Below are 19950 nucleotides of genomic sequence, written 5' to 3' on the forward strand. Positions count from 1 at the left end.
AGGAGGAGTACAATCAGGGTGATGAGACTGTAAAACTCTGGCCACTTTAGGGAGCCCATGGGAGCTTCAGTTTTATTTCTGTAACATAGTGATAATAGCAGCTACTTTTCAAGGCGGGCGTTTGTGATTCATGGCCACCCAGAATCCAGGCTACCTTCTCTGGGTGATAACGGCCTGATGTGTCTGGAGGAAATGATCCCTCCTCACTGGATGCACTCTGGTGACGCTTTTTTCAGAGAGCGCCCTTCCCTTCTCCAGCTGAAGGCTGGCTACATGATCTACACTTTGCCAGTTTTTACTCCAGCCTCTAAAACTTGTACCATGAGCACAAAAATAAAAAGACTATGGTCAAAGTCCATGCATTCTAGAGATAGGGTCCAGTTGGAGGAGTTCCTGTTCCTGACTCTCAGGAGCTCCTGGGTGCCTGTTGTGTGGTTCTCTGCCTTTTCTCTCCCTCTTAATAGCCTCTCTTCCATTTCCTTCCAGTAAATTCCCTACAGCTTAAACTAGCTGGGGGTGGTTTCTGTGACCCCCTCATCTATGAACCGTGATGCACAGAGATGCTATTCTGTGTGCAGTACATAGTCAGTGCTTCATAAATGTTAGGGAGAGTTTCCACTCTTCCTATAGAAAACCCGTATGTTAGGTGTTCAGCTGTCAAGAGCTGGAGTTTGAGAGGCAGGCCTGGCTCAGGAATGTAGATTTGAGAGTTCCTAGGTGGGTCAGTCGTTGAGCATCTGCCTTTGACTCAGATCATGATCCCGGTGTCCTGGGATCAAGTCCTGCATCAGGCTCCCTGCATGGAGCCTGCTTCTCCTCCCTCTGCCTATATGTCTGCCTCTTTCTCTGAGTCTTTCATGAATAAATAGGTGAAATCTTTAAAAAAAAAAAAAAAAGAATATAGATTTAAGAATGTAGGGAGGTTGTCCAGAGGGAGTGTGAAGAATAAGGAGCATCAGGAGCTTAGGGCAGACCTCACCATGTTCTTAGGTTGTTCTTGCTACAAAGCGAATCCTGCCCTGAGGCCCTTAGCTGGTAACCTGGAGGCCATGAGGGTCAGGGAATCTGGTGCTCAGAGTAGCCAGGCAGCTGATAAGCTCAGCTTCTTACAGAATGGGGCCTGAATTAGGCCTACAGATGTCTGAGGCCACTACTTATTAAATTGCCCCCCCCAAAAAAAATGTGTGGGGGTTGCACTTCCTAATAGAGAGGACCTCCCAGATTGAAGGGCAGGTTTTCAAAAGAAGAGAGAGATCATCTTTCCAGGGCAGAGCCCAAGGTATTGACCTTTGAATATACAAGGAAGGGATTAATTTGGGCTCTCATCTTACTATTCAATAATTAAAAGATGTCTTCTCTCTGATACCTATTCTGATAAGATGGTTAATAACCCCAAAAGTTTTCTTAAGATGTGGACAATTTCAGCACCTCTCCCAGTAAGTCACACCTCCCTCTCTGTCCAGACTGCTTCCTCTCCTGGACTTCCTGTTGCCCCCTCACCCATGTGTCTTGCCCATCCTCTCCTTTCTGTGCAATCCACACACATTTCCTATTACAGCACCATATATACTGTTCAATAAATACCTGGTGACTATTGGAAGAAAAACAAGTCCACAACTGTCGTTTTAGACAAATTTAGGATAGACATACTAGTTTTATAAAAATAATCTTCATTGGTCAAAACTCGGTCAAACTTTTTCAAAGAAGTTGTCATCTGTTGTGAATAGCTTCATGGAAATTGTAAGCAATTTAATGTTACTGGAAGAAGGGATGAGGGTGCCAGCCTCACATGTGATCCCAAACATAAGACTTTGTGCAGTTGCAGGATTAGTAATTCTTTGGACACAGCCTGCAACTAGCTGAATAGAATTGTTCGTGTCAGTTGTTTTCAGAGACCCGCGGTACAAGCAGAGGCTCACATATCAATAAGCCTCCAAGCTAAGTTTGCAGACACAGAGAAAAGACGACAGAGTAATAATTGAAATGTCTTGATGAAGAATGGGTCCCCTCGATCCCCCTACCACAAATGGATTTCCAAAGAGTAGTTACTAATGCAACAGAGTCTCTGTGGTCCCCACCAAGGTTCAATTCTATGTGAAGATGCCATGGCTGGTCATGGCAAGGACAAAGTATCTCTGCATAGCTTCTGTCTGTTGGTACCGATTAGATAAATGTTTGAGCCCAAGCAAAATTACAAGTTTTGCTAGCTTTGCCTTCGTTTCCTGCAGCCTCTGACTTTTCCTTGCTCCCGATTTTACATCTCCTGTTGCTTGCTTGCCTCACAAAGTAGGGATGTGTTGATACCAGCATCTATGCTGTGATAACAGTTCCTTTATACCAGTGTTGGTCTGTATGCATTTGTTCCCTTTACTTGTTAGCTTAAGCCTAAAAGATGGCCTTTACTTGAAGGTTGAGAGAAAAAAAAATACTGAATTAGAGTGGACAAAAGGCTGCAGAGTCTCTCAAACATACAGGAACCAAAGATGGCCATAAAGAAAATCTGAAGTCATTCTCGTCAGGTCCCTGGTTCACAAAGTGGCAGCATCAGCATCACCTGGTGACTCGTTAGAAGTACAGATTCTCAGACCCAACCCCAGACCTGCTGAATGAGAAACTGTGGTGGGGGAGCCTTGGAGTCTGGGTTTTATCAAGCCTCTTAGGTGGTTCTGATGCAAGCTCAAGTTTGCAAGGCACTGATTTTAGGGTAGCTAATGGGCTGGATCCCTTGGGCTGAGTCCCTCCCTTCTCACTATATTTACTTCTAGAACCCGAGAGGCCAGGGCTGCCAAGACCTGTGAAGGAACCAAGATCGGAACCCACTTGCAAGCTAACAAGTTAGCCTGCCACAGTTTCATGGAGGCAACAGAAGACCTGACACCTGGGGGCCAGGGACCAGGGGACTCTGTGATGCACAGCCAGCAGCATTGACGCTGTGCGTCGGTTCTCTGATCCCCAATCCCTGCGAGCCTAATGCACGGGGGACAAGCTGACATTGTACAACCAGTGGGTTAGTGTCAGAGCTGAGAAATGGCAAGCTCAGGGCCCCCCAGTATAAAGAGCCCTGCAACTAAACCTGCTCAACTTTTGCCCTGGAAAGAAACCTATCTTTATTCATCTTCCCAGGAGACAGTTCTGTCTGGCGCCCAGAGAGAAGCACTGCCTCTGTCTTCTGAGGCTCTTTGCTATGCAGGTATCTTAGGAAAGAGTCCAGAACAAAAGCTGCCAATGCTTCCACACAAGAGGCCTAGAAACAAATGCGAGAGACTGTGGTCTCCCAACATCCAGCTCCCCTTCCCAACTTCATGAAGGGAATGGATATAAATCATTTTATCCCTTAGTTCTGTGTGTATGTAGGTCAGCCCTATGAATTGGGTAACATTATTTCCATTTCTCAGATGATGAAGCTGAGGCACGGAGAGGTTAAGTAACCAGTCTGCCATGGCTGCTGCTTAGCTGGTAGCAGAATCTAAACGTGAGCACAGGTGTTGGATGCCAGAGCTCACATATGCCCCTGTGTTTTATAAAGCCACAAGCCCTTTTAATAACCTAAAACAGATGTTTAAATATTATTTAATCTGATTTCTAGATGCTGATGTGTAATTATCTTCTCCACTTCTCATCTATTTTATCTTATTTTGCACGTTAAATAGGACACATCTTTTTCTTTTAGAGGTGCTGCTTTAACGATATAAACTAAATAATGATATAATTGGGTCATTGACAAATATATGTAACCTCTAAATTACAAGTGATATGTGTTCTACAAGTTTCCTTATTAAATTCTCTTGGAACTTGTCACTTACGTACAAAAGCAGTGTTACGGATCTTATTTTGGATTGTTAGAACTTGGCAGATAGCAAGATGCTATAGTAAGGAGTCTCCCAAGTACTGATAGCTTAGTCAAAGGTTTGGGGTTTTTTTGTTGTTATTGGTGGGGAGAGGGGGCTATCAGTAACAGAAACCTACTTAGAAAACCTAGGCCAAAAAGGAATTGAGGATAACTTATGGAACGCTGAGGGAAAGAAGTGTGATTTGGTCTTAGGAGAAAAGAGATCCAGGAAATGAGAAGCTGCCATGAATATTTTTTAGTGTCTCTCTAGAGCTGTGTGACTTCTCCTATTCTTTTTCTTTCTCCAATGTGATTTTTCCCCTGCTCTCCAGCCCAGGTGGCCTTCAAAATGTATACCTCTTTCCAGGTCTTTTGATGCTAAAGACGGTGACATACCTCTGACTTTCAGTCGCCCATTTCCAGAAGATAAAATCTGATTGGCCCAGGCTGGGTTAGGTTGATGAAGTCTGGAGGGACTCAGTCGTTAACGCCCCTCTTCATTGCCTGAGTTATGGATCATTGAGAAATAAGAAAAGAGTCAAGAGATGGAGAACCAAAAGATGACCATTATTCTGAATAAAGGTGGTACTGGAAGATGAGGCTTAGGTTAAAGAGAGAGGGAACAGTGCACCCAGGCTGTGTTTGATTCTGGAGGGCCTATCCACCTCCCCACAGCGGTTGTGTGCACTCTGCTTGAGTACAGAAGGCAAGTGAAAGACCTCATGGTGAAACTGGTTATCTCCAGTGGCACTGATGTATTTGTTACCACTAATCCTTCTTCTCCAACATACGTATGCTAAAGGGGCAAAAGTCAAGGAGGCAGGAAGGTTGGTTTCATTGACCTGAAGGTAATAGATGTTTCAAGATGATTATACTCTTTCCATTTTACCTAACAATGGCTGAAAAGCTAATTTTAACTCTTACCTAGGATTTGGATCGAAATCTGAGCAGACTCACAGCTTCATTTGAAAAAGCAACAGCCAAGAAAGTCCAATGTCAAGAAGAGGTGAACCGAACGAACAAAACTATTGAACTAGCTAACAGGCTTGTCAAGGAACTTGAGGCAAGTTGACTTTTTCTTCCAAAATTCTAACTAAAATATTCACGTCACCCCCCTTTTTTTATTTATCTTTATTTGCTGTCAATAATAACTAAATAGACATGGAATCAACAATGAAAGGAAATAATCACTTTTCATACTGTAGTTGGAACTGTCTGAAAGAAAGAAGAGAGGAATTCTTTGCATTTTTTAGTATAGAGCCATGAACTCAGTGGTTTTCTAAGATACATTAGAAACCAAGGATAGGTATTGGATAACTGCGGAATAAAACTGTTGTCTGATCCTTTTAATACACACTTGCAACTAAGTTCTACCATCAGAACATTTTTTTTTAATATTTATTTATTTATTTATTTACTTATTTACTTATTTATTTGAGAGAGAGAGAGAGTGAACAGGGGCAGAGGGAGAGGGAACCCGATTCGGCTCTCAATCCCAGGACCCCAAGGTCATGACCTGAGCTGAAGGCAGACACTTAACCAACTAAGCCACCCAGGTGCCCCCATCAGAACAGTTTTTAAAACTAAGCTTGGTTGGTTGGTTGGTTGGTTGGTTGGTTGGTTTTTCCTGTGACATCTTTTCACAAGTAACTTGATATACTAATGTTAATAGTTATTCTATTAAATATATATTTTTTAAATTTTTTATTATTTATTTTAAAGAGTGCAGCAGGCAGGGGGAGAGGGAGAGAGACCAGCCAGCTCCACGCCCAGCACAGAGCCCGATTTCACAACCCTGAGATCATGGCCTGAGCCAAAATCAAGAATTGGATACTTAACCAACTGAACCACCTAGGCACCCCTATTAAATAAAGGTTTTTGAAACAATTCTTTTTAAAGTTCTCCTATTTGGACATGAATGGCAGAAAAACATACAGCTTTTGTTCTCAGGAAGGCACAGATTTCATTTGCTCTTTCATGTATAATATATTCATATAATAGAATATTACTTGACCACAAAAAGGATTGAAGTTTTGATACATATTACAACATGGATGAACCTTGAAAATATAAAAATAAATGAAAATAAGTGAAAGAAAACAGACACAAAATGCCACATGTTGTATTATTCCATGTATATGAAATGTCTGGAATGAACAAAGTTCCAGAGACAGCAGATTACCAGTTGCCAAGAGCTGGACAAGAGGGCAGAGTTTTAAATGACTGCTAATAGGTAATAGAAACATTCTCAGATTAGTGGGATGATCATACAAGTCTGTGAATATATTAAAAGCCACTCAGTTACATACTTCACAGGGTGCATTTCACAATACGTGCATTAAGTCTGAGTAAAGCTGTTATTTTTATTTAAGTGCTACCTAAAAGTATATAACTGAACTATTAGAAATGCATTTAGCTGAAGGTGATAGAAAAGTTGTTTACAGTGACTTGAACAAATAGGAATTTATTTTTCACATATGACCAAAAAGTTCCACGGGTAGGCCATTATCAGTGTTGATTTGGGGAATTAGTGATTGGACACTGAATCTCTTTGTACCCTTTTGCTTCTCTATACCTAGCATGTGGTTCTTCACGCTCGTGCATTCTGCAGCATGGTCACAGATGGCTGCTCCTCCTCCAGATTCACAGGAGACAGAAAATAACCTGTAGTGGCTGGATTTTTCATCTAAAAGATGAAAAACTAAACTAAAAATAAATAAATAAAAGATGAAAAACTGAAGTTTTCCTTGAAACCCATCTGAGAGACAGCCACTTATGCTTCTTTAGCCAGAACTAGATTGACCACATCTATCTACAAAGCCCAGGAAGATGGGGAATAGAGTTCTCATCGTTGGCTCTGCTGATCACAGTTCATCTCACGGGGATGGAAACATCACCACTCATGAAAAGCAGACTTCTCCTAGCAACAAAGGAGGGAGAATGTGTGTCAGGATAGGGTAGGTTAGGCAGTTGCCTAACTTTTAAAGTGGACTTGAAAAAATCAAATGAAAATTTACTACAAATTGAAACCTGTCACCTCTCTAACACTCATAGTTCATTGACCATAAATTCATGGACCATCCTGCAAAATCTTCTCTTTGCATTCCATCTCAGTAATCACAAGTCTGTTCTTCCAGTGATTACAGCCAAAAGCTGTGAACTCCGTCTTGAGTTTTTGTTCTCCTTCTCATGACCCATACCCCAACTCCATCAGCATATTGTTTGGGCTCTACCCTCGAAGTCCATTCCAGATCCCAGCCTTCTAACCCACACTGGTTCAGGCACCCATTCCTCATCCCTCAAGTACTGCCCTGGCCTCCACCATTGCCCCCCCAAATCTACTCTCCCTGTTGCAGCTGAGTAATTTTTTTTTAGTTTTGTTTTGTTTTATTTTGTTTTTTTGCAGCTGAGTTAAAAAAAATTAAGCTCATTCATGTCTTCCCTTCCCCAGAAGTTTCCAGTAACTCATTGTCTAACTCAAAGTACAGTCCAAAGATTTTCCCTAGCCTGCATGATCTGGCTCCCAGATGCCTCTCTGTCCTTAAGCCTGTCCCCTTCCCTCTGGCTCCACCTTCACTGGCCTCCCTGTGCTTTCTCATATTGTCAGTCTCTCTTATACCTGTGGCCTTTGCCTTTTTCCTTCACATGGCTTACACATTTCCAAATGACATCGCTAGCTCCCTCACTTCCTTCAGGTTGCTGCTAAACGATCTCCTTATCACTTGGTTTTACTCTGCCCATATATACACACCCATACCCCCCCCCACACACACACACATATACCTCCCTCCCCCCCCAACACACACACCCCATTCCATAACTCTTCTTCCTACTTAGCTTTATCTTTTTCACAGCATTTGTCACTACATTACACAATTATATATGTATGTATATGAATGCATATATTTTGGGGGAAGGTCTTTTTTTCCCTAACTAGAATATAAGCTCCTCGGAAACAGGCAGTACGTCTGTTTTTTTGCACCACTCGATTCCAAGTAGAGAGAATAATCCTTGGCACATCATGGACACCCAGAGATACTTGTTGAATGAGTGAATGCTTGAGTTTGGGGAGCCTCCTGGTTAAAAAAAAATCTATAGCCCTTTGAATATTTACTCTTCTTAGATCAGTTGAGAAATTCCACTGCTACTAGTGGAGTTTACACCTGTTCCCATTGGAAGTGATATGATTTAAGTAGTTTGAAGTGTTAGTCATTTGTGAGGTAACGAAGAAAATGAAAAAGTGCCATTTAAGTAGACTGCTTCCTTGTAAGTAGGCATCGGATGTCCAAAACTTCTATGAAGGAGAAAACAGGCTCTACCATGTGTCTCTAACACACGGCAATGTTTTCCAAAGTCTTCGCTTACTCATGATGATGTAGACAAGGAGAGGAAAGAAGGTGAAATCATGTTAACTAGCCAAAAAAAACAAATTACATATATATTTGTATACACACATTTTTTAAGGATTAATTGAAGATGTCAGACCTTTTTCTTTGAGGATAAATTCTTTCTGACTAGAACAGGAGACAGTTAACTTCTGAAAAGCATCAAGACTGATGATTTTGTCTATATAGCATTGACCTGGAAGCTATAGTCTCAACCATTCAGACTAATAAATCAGGCAATTTATATTTAATCATTAACTAACTCCTGAGCTGAACAGCTGTTCAAAATTAGAAATGGGTCACCCCAGCCAGGATGACATTACAGGCAATCTATAATGCATTAGAATAAAATTATAGTGATTTTTAACTGTCTAGAAATTTATTACAGGACATGTTCCAACTCTTAAACCCTTGTTAGCCAGTGTCAGTAATGATTTATGTTGCACGGGTGGTATAGTGAAATTATTGACGATTTCAATAGCCAATAAGTCTATGTTTAGTAAATCTTCAAATTTCAAAGCTGTTTTGGAGAATGAGGTGGGTGCACTTTATTGTTTATCATTTGCTATCCAAAGACAACAAAGATGGAGGAAAGGCAAATGAGAAATTTCTCTTCAAAATTAATGGATATATGGTCTGTAGCTGAGGGGGGAAAGTAATGAATTCTATAAAAAGAGCTAAAGAGTTGAAGTGCCTTAGTGTTTATATGGCTAACTTGGGGTGATCTTTATTAGGCAAAGCAAGGAGACAATCTTCAAATAACTTTGATAACCATTCTTACTTGGTAGTCTCACAACCTCCATGTCGTGGGTATTATGGTAGTTTGCAGGGAACTGGCATTCCAGTCTGTTCTGACATACATCATTTTTGCTTTCTGTGTTGTCTCTCTTCTTTCACAAGCAAAGCTGAATTCCACAGGGTTCTTCCTTGCTTGTACTATCAGATTGCTGATTTTTTTCAGTTGCTATTAATTTGCATGTTCTTAGAATGGAATACAAATTTTAGCATGCATTGAAACAGTGAGTTAGTGAGCTATACTTCAGTTAATCCATAGATATTTATTGCAATTTTATTCAAATCCAATATTGAGGCCTCTGCATACTTAACCTGGAAATCAGATTTTAAATGGCTATATAGATGGCTATATACAATGGCTAGATACAAGGACTTCAGCAGCGTTCTTTGAGTGTATTGTCTTCAAGACTAGTGAAATCCTCCTGATTTTTTTTTTTTTTTTTTACATAGGCTCTAGGTTCTTCTGCCAATAGAGTGATCATATTAGAGAAATAACCCGGGTTTAGTAACTACCAGTGTTCTTCTTTAATTAATAGCAGCCGAGATAGGTGGCTCTTTAAGCTTTACATTTTAGTTATTGATATGAGTGGTATTTGTCATTTTCCCTTGGTCTATAATCAGCTGATAGCCATATGTTTAAAATAATGTTTGTGTAGGGTGGTGTACTACCATTGCTGCAAAGCAGAAGGAATGCAGAGCAGCCAAGCTGCCATTAAAAATCCGAATGTAAAAAAATAAATAAATAAATAAAATAAAAATCCGAATGTCACTCAGTCCTGGCTGAAGCCCTTGGCCCTCCACTCTCAAAGGGATGGGAAATTCTATCAATTTTTGAAGAGACAATTAGAGCACCCAACAAGAAGGAGATGGGAAAGATCTAATGCCATATTGCAGTAAATTACCCTGAAGAGAGTATGAGAGCTCCCTTCGTAATCATGGGTTTCAAATGTAAGAAAGATGATGACAGTCATGCAGTCGAGTTCTTTTCCCTCTAAAGGCTTTGCAGCACAGCGTAGTAGACTAAACCTGAGCTGTAAGGTGGTTACGTTAAGCGTTTGTTGTGGTGTTCACCCTGCAGTTACATCTGAGTAACTTTGCCTTTCAGTCAGAGAAGATTCGCTGGTGTCAGTCTATTCAGTCATTTGAAGCTCAAGAGAAGACCCTCTGTGGAGATGTTCTCCTTACAGCAGCATTTGTGTCTTACGTTGGATCCTTTACAAAACCGTATCGCCAGGAACTGGTAGACTGCAAGTGGGTTCCCTTTCTCCAGCACAAGGTAAGCCCCCCTCCTTAGCTTGTCAGCATTTGGAGACGTTATCTTGGAATTTCAGTAGAAAAACCCAGTATGTCTACCAGGTTCTTTTGTACCCCTGTCATGACTGACTGACTAGAAATTCTAGTATGATGAAGACATTTCTTGTGTGTCACAGTGTTTCTTGTTTAAATGATGGTTTCAACACAGGGGTGAAGAAATAATAAATTACTTTTTCTACGCTATAGCGATATAGTTACACAACTGCTTTTAACAAAACTGGTAACTGAAATCAAATTGGGGTTATTGTTGGGGTATAGCATGAAACTTAGTTCTCTTCCTGATGTGATGGGTTATTTGTTAAAGCCTTTTTTTTTCACCCCTATTTTCAGATTAAAAGTGAGCATTTTGTATGCAATTATCAAAATAAGTCATCCTAAATCTAAGAATCCAAACCCATGAGCAGAGTGAAATCACAGCTTCAGAAGATTTAAAATCATCTAGTTTATGGTAGTCCTTGTACAAAAAACAAAATGAAAAAAGAAAAAAAAGGACAAAATGAAGTCACAGAAGTCTAAGTGACTAAGGTGGTGTCGTAAGGTTGGGTAGACTAGGAAGTCAGGAAGTCTGACTTCTAGGCCCTTGTTTTCTCTGCAACACTGTGGCATCTCACTTGACAAAAGCCCTTACGACATCCTATGTCTCTCTGTAAATTAATGCTCTGCATTAGTAATAATACCTCAATTTTCACAATAGTTGTTTTCCTGACATAAATACATGTCAGGGGAACTTGTGCAGATGAAATTAATTAATTAATTAATAATTAATTAATTAATAACTTTAAAAGAACAATCCTTTTGTAATGATTTAATATATCTGTGGTATCACACATTTTTTAATGTCAAAGATTTTCAAAAGGAGCTTATCTCTATACTGCTCGGAAGTGCAAAGCTTCTCTTAAAGTATTTCTGCCCAGACATAGGCTTTCACGTAAGAGAATAAAGCATTCCACTAATACCGTCCAACTCCAGCTGTGTCATGAGCTTCAGAGTTTGAGCTGCCTGACTCTGCCCTTCCCTTTTTCTGTTTCATCTTCACCAAACTTTGATCCTCTTTATGGGTGTCTTTGCCTGGATCACCCCATAAGTAATTCAGATGGACAATTGTCCTCTTGCATGGTCTTCTCTGCATTCTCCAGCTTTTTCATTCTTTCCAAAATTATAAGGAAATTCACCTTCTTCTTGTTCTGTCCAGAGTATTGAACTTCACCTTGTCATCTTAGTGTTACAATTCGGTGTAACATAGTCCTGACAGTAGGAACTTAAGCTACCAGTCATTTTATAGTGTTTAAGTTGAAAACGTGCCTTCTCAAATTTATTTTTATTTTTATTTTTATTTTTATTTATTTTTATTTTTTTTAATTTATGATAGTCACAGAGAGAGAGAGAGAGAGGCAGAGACATAGGCAGAGGGAGAAGCAGGCTCCATGCACCAGGAGCCCAACGTGGGATTCGATCCCAGGTCTCCAGGATCGCGCCCTGGGCCAAAGGCAGGCGCTAAACCACTGCGCCACCCAGGGATCCCTCAAATTTAGTTTTAAAATTGATCTTTAATCCCTGGTAGAGGATTATTTAGGGTGTACATTTCCAGGAAGTTTCCTGTCAGCCGATGGGTATTTTCCCACTTACTCCAAAGCCCAAATATTAAATAAAATCTTGTTTTGAAGAAGTCATACAAATAAAACAATAGAATTGATTGACTTATCCAAAATGTCTCAACATTCTGACCTTATCCCCAAAGCAAAATAGCAGTTTTCTGATGATATGTGCTGAACACATTGTCATTTTAACTACGGGCCTGTGATTCCTGTAGCCCTACACCCCTCGCAGTGCTCTGTCTTCCTCTCTTGAACCCACAGGCACCCTGCAGACTGAGAGGTAGCCCCTAAGACACGACCAGCTTACTCTTGCACTTATCTCTGGGCATAGCTGGCTAAAGGAAAAAGATGATTCCAAATTATACGAGCGATGTTCCTTTGGAAGAGTATTCTCTGTCTCTAGGACACCTGGCAGAAAGTGCTACATAAAACCTAACCAGTGTTTGTCATTCTAGAAAGAAGGTTCCAGTTTCTGAGCTAGTTTTCTTTGATGGCTTCTAGATTCAGTCACAGCAAAGTGGGAGGACAGTCACATTCATGTGAAACCTGTGCCAGGGTCCAAGAGGAGCTAAAATCACTTAATAATTCAATTTTTAAATTAATTTTCCTCTAAAGGTGTTTCTTCGTCATGTCCTCTCAAGAAGCAACTGTTGCTATTTCTCCTCATTAGATCAGGGTGTTTTCTAGAGCTCCACCTCCCTGTAGGTAACTGTCTCCTGAGTGTCTCTGGCTTGTCAGTTTGGCCCAGGTATCCTGAGGATTCAAATGGTTGTAAGTTAATCAGTCAATGAGTCACTTTGATTTTCATGATTTTTAAAATCTTTAAATCAAGCATGTCATTTGTTAATGATCTGTTGACATATGTAAAGTGACATTGGAAGGAACCCTTTTATATAGCAAGTATACTTGCAAAAGTGTATCTGTGGCCCAGACCCTGGCATCTTCACCCCAGTGTCTGAAAGATGTCTCACATATAGCACATCCAGACTGAAATCCCAACCTTCTCCCTCAAAAGCTCTTCTGCCCAAGTATTCCCAACTTGTTTAACAATGGCTCAATTGGGCCAAAAATGTTGGAGTCATCTTGATGTGACTTTCCCTTTGGCACTCATATGCAGTGAGTTTAGGAAATTCTGTAGGCTACACCTTCAAAATATATTCAGAATCTGATCAGTTTTCACCACCTTCACTGCTCCCATCATGGGCCAAGCCATCATCCCTCTCTTGAATGACTGTAAAAACCTCCTAACTGGCTTTCCTGTTGCTGCATTTGTCGCTCTTCCCCATAGTCTGATCTCAGCATATCAGCTAGCATGATCCTTTAAGAGTGCAAGTCAGATAAGGTGAATTTTCTTTGAAAATCCCTGTGATGACTCCCCACTGCAATAAGAGCAAAAGCCAAAAATCATACAGTCTTATGAAACCCTCCATGATTTTGCCTCTTACTCTATCTCACTTCCTATTTCACTGCTCTGCTGTAGTCACATAGGCCACCTTTCTTGCATGTACCAGATATGTTCTGACTGCAGACCCTTTGCACTAGCTGCTATCTTTGTCTTAGTGTCTTCTCTCAGGACATAAAAGTATCTCATTCCCATCCATGAAGTTTTTGTTCAAATAACATCTTCAAATCCCTAGATAGGATTGTAACCTCCGTCCTTCAATATGCCTCATCCCACTCCATTTTTTTCCACCATAACATTTGTTACTTTGTATTTTTTTAATTTATTATATAAGAGAGGGAGAGAGAGCACAGAGAGAGAGTGAGACGGAGAAGCAGACTCCCCACAGAGCAGGGAGCCTGACACAGGGCTCGATCCCAGGACCCCAAAATCATGACCCGAGCTAAAGACAGACACTTACCTGACTGAGCCACCCAGTTGCCCACAACATTTATCATTTTCTGATACATTATTTTATTTATTCATTTGCTGTGGTTAATAGCTTTCTTCTCCCTCAACTACATAGAAGCAAGAATTTTGTATGTTTTGCTAACTGCTCTAGCCTGGAATGGCACCTGGAACATTGTAGATGTTCACTATATCTTTTCATTGAGATGTAAGTTACATACCATATAATTCACCCATTTAAAGTATACATTTCAGGAGTGTTTAGTGTATTCTCAGAGTTGTACAACCATCATCACAGTGAATTCTAGAACATTTTCATCACACCCAGAATAAACCCCATGTCCATTAGCTCCGGTCACCTGATCCTCTCCAGGCTTAGATATTTGCCAGTCTGTTTTATGTCTCTATAGAATTGCATGTTCTGAACACTTTCTATGAATGAACTCATACAGCTTGTGGTGTTTGATGCCTGACTTCTTTTTCTTCGCATGTTTTCCAGGTTTATCCACAATGCATAGCCTGTATCAGGATTTCATTACTTGTTAGGCCTGAGTTATATTCTGTTATATGAATGTACCACATGCTATTTATGCATTCATCAGTTGATGGGCATTTGGGTTGCTTCTACTTTTTGGTTATTATGAAAAACACTGCTGTGAACATTAGAATGATTTGTGTAGAGGTTTTTTTGTGTGGACGTGTTTCGTTTCTCTTTGGTACATATGCAGGAGTAAGATTTTTCTAGGCTGCATGGTCATTCTAAGTTTAATCCTTTGAGGAACTACCAGACTATCAGTACATATTTTAAAATAAAGGAATATGTGCTTAAATATACATTGCATATCAGTGGGGGAAATCATGGATTTTTCAATGAATGGTGATGGAACAGCTGACCAACCTTTTGGACAAAACTATAGTTAGTGCTTCCTACACAGCTTCAAAGTAAACAAAAAGAGTTCCAAGTGATTTAAGTATTAGAATGGTAAATAAGTTTTTTAAAATGTAAAGCTGATATATCATTATAGACTGGAAAATGTAGATGAACATTACATAATTAATAAGCCATATTTGAATTCCCATATTATAAACTAAGAAACAGAGTTTGGATTTTCTCATAAACATCAGGAGTCACTGAAAGATTTTAAGTAGGCCTGTGGTCAGAATTATACATTTTGACATCTTACACTGGGCACAGAAGAAATAGTGACTTGAAAGGGGACGAGACTATTGTTACTGAGGCCATGTGTTATGATTACCATCTAGAAGACAATGAGCTAAACAAAGTGAATGACAGTGGACGTGGCGAGCAGGGGAGCGATGCCAGAAGAGACATGGAGGAAGAGCTGGTGAAACAAAGTGTCGGATTGCATATCGGAGTGAGGGGGAGATAGGATAGTATGTGCAGGTGCCATTCCCAGAGATTGAAATTGGTTTGGAAAAAGAGCTGAAGGGTTTAGGAAGATGATTGCACAGTGTCTCTGAAGCATTCAAGGGTCGATGACCAGTAGGGAGCTGGGTAAGAGTTATTGGGTGGAGAGTCAGCTTTGGGAGTCATCGATGTGTGTAGGTGATTGTTAGAACTGCACTCGGGAGGTGACATTACATCAGAGGAGCTTTAGAGTAAAGTGAATTGACTTGGTGCTGACATGTAAGTGGGAAGTAGAGAAAGATGAAGAAAGTGTAAAGATTGGAGAACACCTCAGGCATACGGGGTACCATGGGAGACAAGAGTATAAACATGGGAATGGTCAGTGATGCCAAAGCCACAGATACAAGTGAGGGAAGAATTAAGAACTGAAAATGCCATGACACATGGAAATGTGAAGGTCTTCTGTGACCACGAAGGTGTAACAAGCCAGGAAGCCAGATTGCACTGAGTTACACAGTAAGTGGGAGGTGAGGAAGTAGAATGAAAAGACAGATGATTCTGGGAGGAATTTGCCCATGATAGTAAGGAGGTAAGCAGAGAACCTAGTTAGAGACATGGAGTGTGTGCAGGGTTGGTTCTTCAATGTGAGTGAGATGAGAGCATGGATCTGTTTCCAGAGAAGAAATGGAAAAGGAATTGTGGAGGATGGAAGGGTGAAAAGGGATGAGCCACCAGAAGCTGAGAGGAAATGGGCTCCAGAATAGAGGTCAGTAAAATGACCCTCGGATAGGAGAAGCAAGACTCTTTGAACTCAGGTGGGAGGGAGGAGACAAAGGTGGTCAGAGGCAGAGAAACTGATAGAAAGTTGATGCAGCCTCACCTGCTGGTCTTTCTCCTCTTGGGAAGCTAGGAAAATGCAGTAGCATCTGGCCGAAGATGAGCAAATTAGAATCAGGAGAGCATGTGTGAGGAGAGTGGTAAAAACATCAAAAATGCCCATTGAGGGAAATAGGAAAATAGATGTTAATTGTTGCCAAGCAGCTTTAAGAAACCAAGGATGAACTTGAAAAAGATAAATTTGTAGTCATAGTAATAAGGTCTTCATCCGTAATAGAGTGTGAGAGCAAAAAAAAAGGAGGGGGGGGCGTTCCTGGATGGTGTGGTACAGTTGGTTCTTGATTCAGCTCAAGTCATGATCTCAGGGGTGTGAGATCGATCCCCATTTTGGGCTCTGTGCTGAGCATAGAGTCTGCTTGAGATTCTCTCTCCCTCTTCCTCTGCCCCTCCTGCTCTTGCTCACTCACTCTCTCTCTGTGTCTAATATAAATACATAAATGTTGTTTTCTTTTTTAAGTGGAAAAGCAAAAAGGGAGGACCAGAAGATGACAGCCAGGTCAGATAAGCCAGAAGGAAACAAAGGCAGAGAAGGTGATGGGACAGGCAGAGGAACAGCTAAGGAATGGAAGATGCTAATTAAGCTAGATAGAGATGCAAGTGGAGCCAGAAATTTGTGGTTAAAAATATCGTAAAGTTTTTCAAAAAATTAAAAACAGAATTACCAAATGATTCAGCAATTCCATTTGTGGGTATACACCCAAAAGTAGTAAAAGCCGAGACTCGAGTACTTGTATATTTGTTCATAGCAGCATGATTCACTGTAGCCAAAAGGTGGAAGCGATCCAAGTAGCCCTCAGTAGATGAACGATAAACCAAATGTGGCATATACATATAATGGAATATTATTCAGTGTTAGGAGGGAACTCCTCTCACATGCTACAACATGGATGAACCTCGTAGACGTTATGCTAAGTGAAATAAGCCAGTCATAAAAGGACAAAGATCGTGTGATTCTACTTCTGTGAGGTATCTAAAGTGGTCAGATTCATAGAAAGTACAGTGGTAGTTGCCAGGAGCTGCAGGAAGAGGGGGTTGGGGAATTCTTGCTTAATGGGTATGGAGTTTCAAGTTGGGAAGATAAAAAACTTGAGATGGATGGTGGTAATGGTTGTATGACAGTGTGAATGTACTTAATGCCACTGAACTGGATGCAGAAAAATGGACCAAATGGCAAAATTTAATAATATATAATATATATAAATATATAAAAATATATATAAAATATATTTTTTATAAAAATATTTTTTATATTTTTTTATATTTTTTATATTTTTAAAATATATTTTAAAAATATATTTTTTATAAAAATATATATAAAATATATTTTTTATATATTTATATATATCCAATGGTGTATATATATATATATATCCATAATAAAAAAATACATGGTAGGTAAGAGACTAGATATCTCACTACTGTTGGTTATAGTAAATATTATATTTAAAGGTGAGAGGTATAAACAATCATGTTTAAAGAAGTGGGTATTAAGTGTTTAGATTTCAATAAAATGATTTCAGATTATTACAAGGTCTGAGACAGCATTTGTCATCTAAGGAAAGAGATATTATAACCCCTTATCAAAAACATGTCACCATCATTGGGAGTGGGGGGCTGTAGGGGAACCCAGAGATGGTGATGTTGCGTCATCTTCCCAGGTGGTTCTGTTACTTTACTCTCCCTCTGCTTTTTCTCCCAGAATGCTGGAGTGGAAAGGAAATGCAGAGCTTTGGCATGAAGGATGTCAAGGCCTGAAATTAGATTCATTATCGATGTGGGCACCGACATTGCCACAGATGGATAGCAAAACTTAGAAAGGCGAGAAGGACCAATAGCTATGTCCTTAATAATGAAGATGAGGAGACATATAGCGGATTGTATAACTGGACTCCATGAGCCTCAAAAGTGGCTTTTTTTTAATTGAAAAATGGAAGACCAGTGGTCTTGGAATGATCTGTAGGGAAGTAAGAAAAATGACAGTTCTTTCCCATGCACATTTTGAGTATTGAGAGTATTAAGGAAACTGTCTACTTGAGAAAACCTCAAGTGAAGTGAGACCCAAGGAAACTCGTGCTTGCACCCCAGCCTCATGTTGAGATCACGTAGGAGGGAACTTTTAAAATATATTTATGTTAGTTGAAGTCAAGTCATTAGTGATGGGAGGCTACATGTTGGCAGTGTTTGAAAGCCCTCGTACATTCCAGTATGCAGCATAGGGTTAAGAATTACTGCCCTTGGTGAGAACTGGAATTTTGGTGAAGATGAGCAGCTAGTGGGAGCAAGGTAATTTGGTCCACATAGGACCAGATGCTAAAGGGCATGTGGGAAGAAGCGTTGTCAGAATGTGCGGTCTCAGGGGCGTGAGTCTGGAGGATGGATGGAGAAGAAACAGCAGCATAGCAGTGTGGCCTTGAGGGTCCAAATTACACTGTTACTCAAAATTGTTTCCATCCAAAGAGTAGCTCAGAGGGTGGTGACCAAACAAGACAGAGGTAGTGGGCATACAGGGCCTGTACGTCCAAGGAAAATGGTATCCCAAGTTGTTTCATCCAGAGTTGTTGTCCTCTGGGCACACAAATGGGGCGTGGACAGGTTCATGGAGGGGTTTACACTCTGCTCATCAACCTGACCTAGCAGCTCCTAGACAGAACAAAACATGGAGCTATTAGTGCTGTTAGCCTTTCTAAGCCTCAGCATCCTACACGAAAACAGAGATCTCTGCTTTGGAGAACTATAAGTTACATGAGATATTGAAAAGAGGGAATGTAGATGAATAAATTTTGTAAACACTTAAAGCCTTCTAAATATTAGTAGCTTTGTCACCATCCTGTGAGGAGAAATGTGGGGCTTTTTTGTTTTTGTTTTTTTTTAATTCAGCAACTTCGCATTTAGTCTTTTTATTCTGATTTCAGTATAATTAATATGCAGTGTTACATTAGTTTGAGGTGTATGGGGTACAGCAGTTGGGTACATTATCCAGTGCTCATCAGGAGTGTAGTCTCTGACCCCATCACCAATTTCACCCATCCCTCCGATTCTGTCAGGTAACCAGCAGTCTGTTCACTGTATTGAAGAGTCTCTTTTTTTGGTTTGTCTCTTTTTTCCTGTGTTCATTTGTTTCTTAAATTCCACATGGAGTGAAATCATATGATATTTGTCTTTCTCTCACTGACTTCACTCAGCATTATACTCTCTAACCACAAACCATGTGGTTGCAAATGGCAAGATTTCATTCTTTTTTATGGCTGAATAATATTCTGTTGAATATATCACACATCTTTATGCATTCTTCTATCAATAGACACTTGGGTTGCTTCCATAACTTGGCTATTCTAAATAATAACTGAAGTAAACATAGGGTGCATATGTCCTTTTGGATTAGTGTTTTCATGTTCTTTGAGTAAACAGCCAGTAATACAAGTCCTGGACCATATGATGATTCTATTTTTAATTTTTTAAGGAACCTCCCTACTGTTTTCCACAATGGTTGCACCAGTTTGCAATCCCAACAATAGTGTGCTTGGGTTCCTTTGAGATATGCAAGTGTGACCTCATCAGGAAGTTTACTTTTTTCCTTTGGCATATACCACTTGGTCAGCTTCCAGATGATTCTGATACACGTTTGGTGTTAGGATTAGTGTGGGTTAGCTCATGGCATGTACTTCCAGACCTCTCTTTCTCTCCAGTAGAAGCTTTTTTTCTGCAGAGGAGAGTTTCTTTTTCCCACCTACCCCTCCCACTCCTCTCCCACACCCCCTTGCCAGCTCATCTCCTAGTAGCATCTGGGTGACACTTAAATTGATGCTACTTAATGAAGCAACTAGATGAAGCCTTACAGACTTGCAAAGCTGACTTGAGACTTAAAGCGCTCCCTTTATGCACTGGGTTTCCAGATTTATTTTCCTTTCTGCAGAGTC

General features: G+C 40.3%; 1 protein-coding gene across 1 annotated transcript in view; it reads left to right on the top strand.

The window, feature by feature from the left end:
- The window catches only part of DNAH11 (dynein axonemal heavy chain 11), a 313463-nt gene that overhangs the window by 219061 nt on the left and 74452 nt on the right, over positions 1–19950 (top strand). Inside the window, 2 exon segments of the mRNA XM_041728012.1 lie at positions 4758–4896; positions 10119–10285. Coding sequence (XP_041583946.1) covers positions 4758–4896; positions 10119–10285 — 306 coding nt within the window.

Source organism: Vulpes lagopus, chromosome 13 (assembly GCF_018345385.1).
Source record: "Vulpes lagopus strain Blue_001 chromosome 13, ASM1834538v1, whole genome shotgun sequence".
Classification (NCBI taxonomy): Eukaryota; Metazoa; Chordata; class Mammalia; order Carnivora; family Canidae; genus Vulpes; species Vulpes lagopus.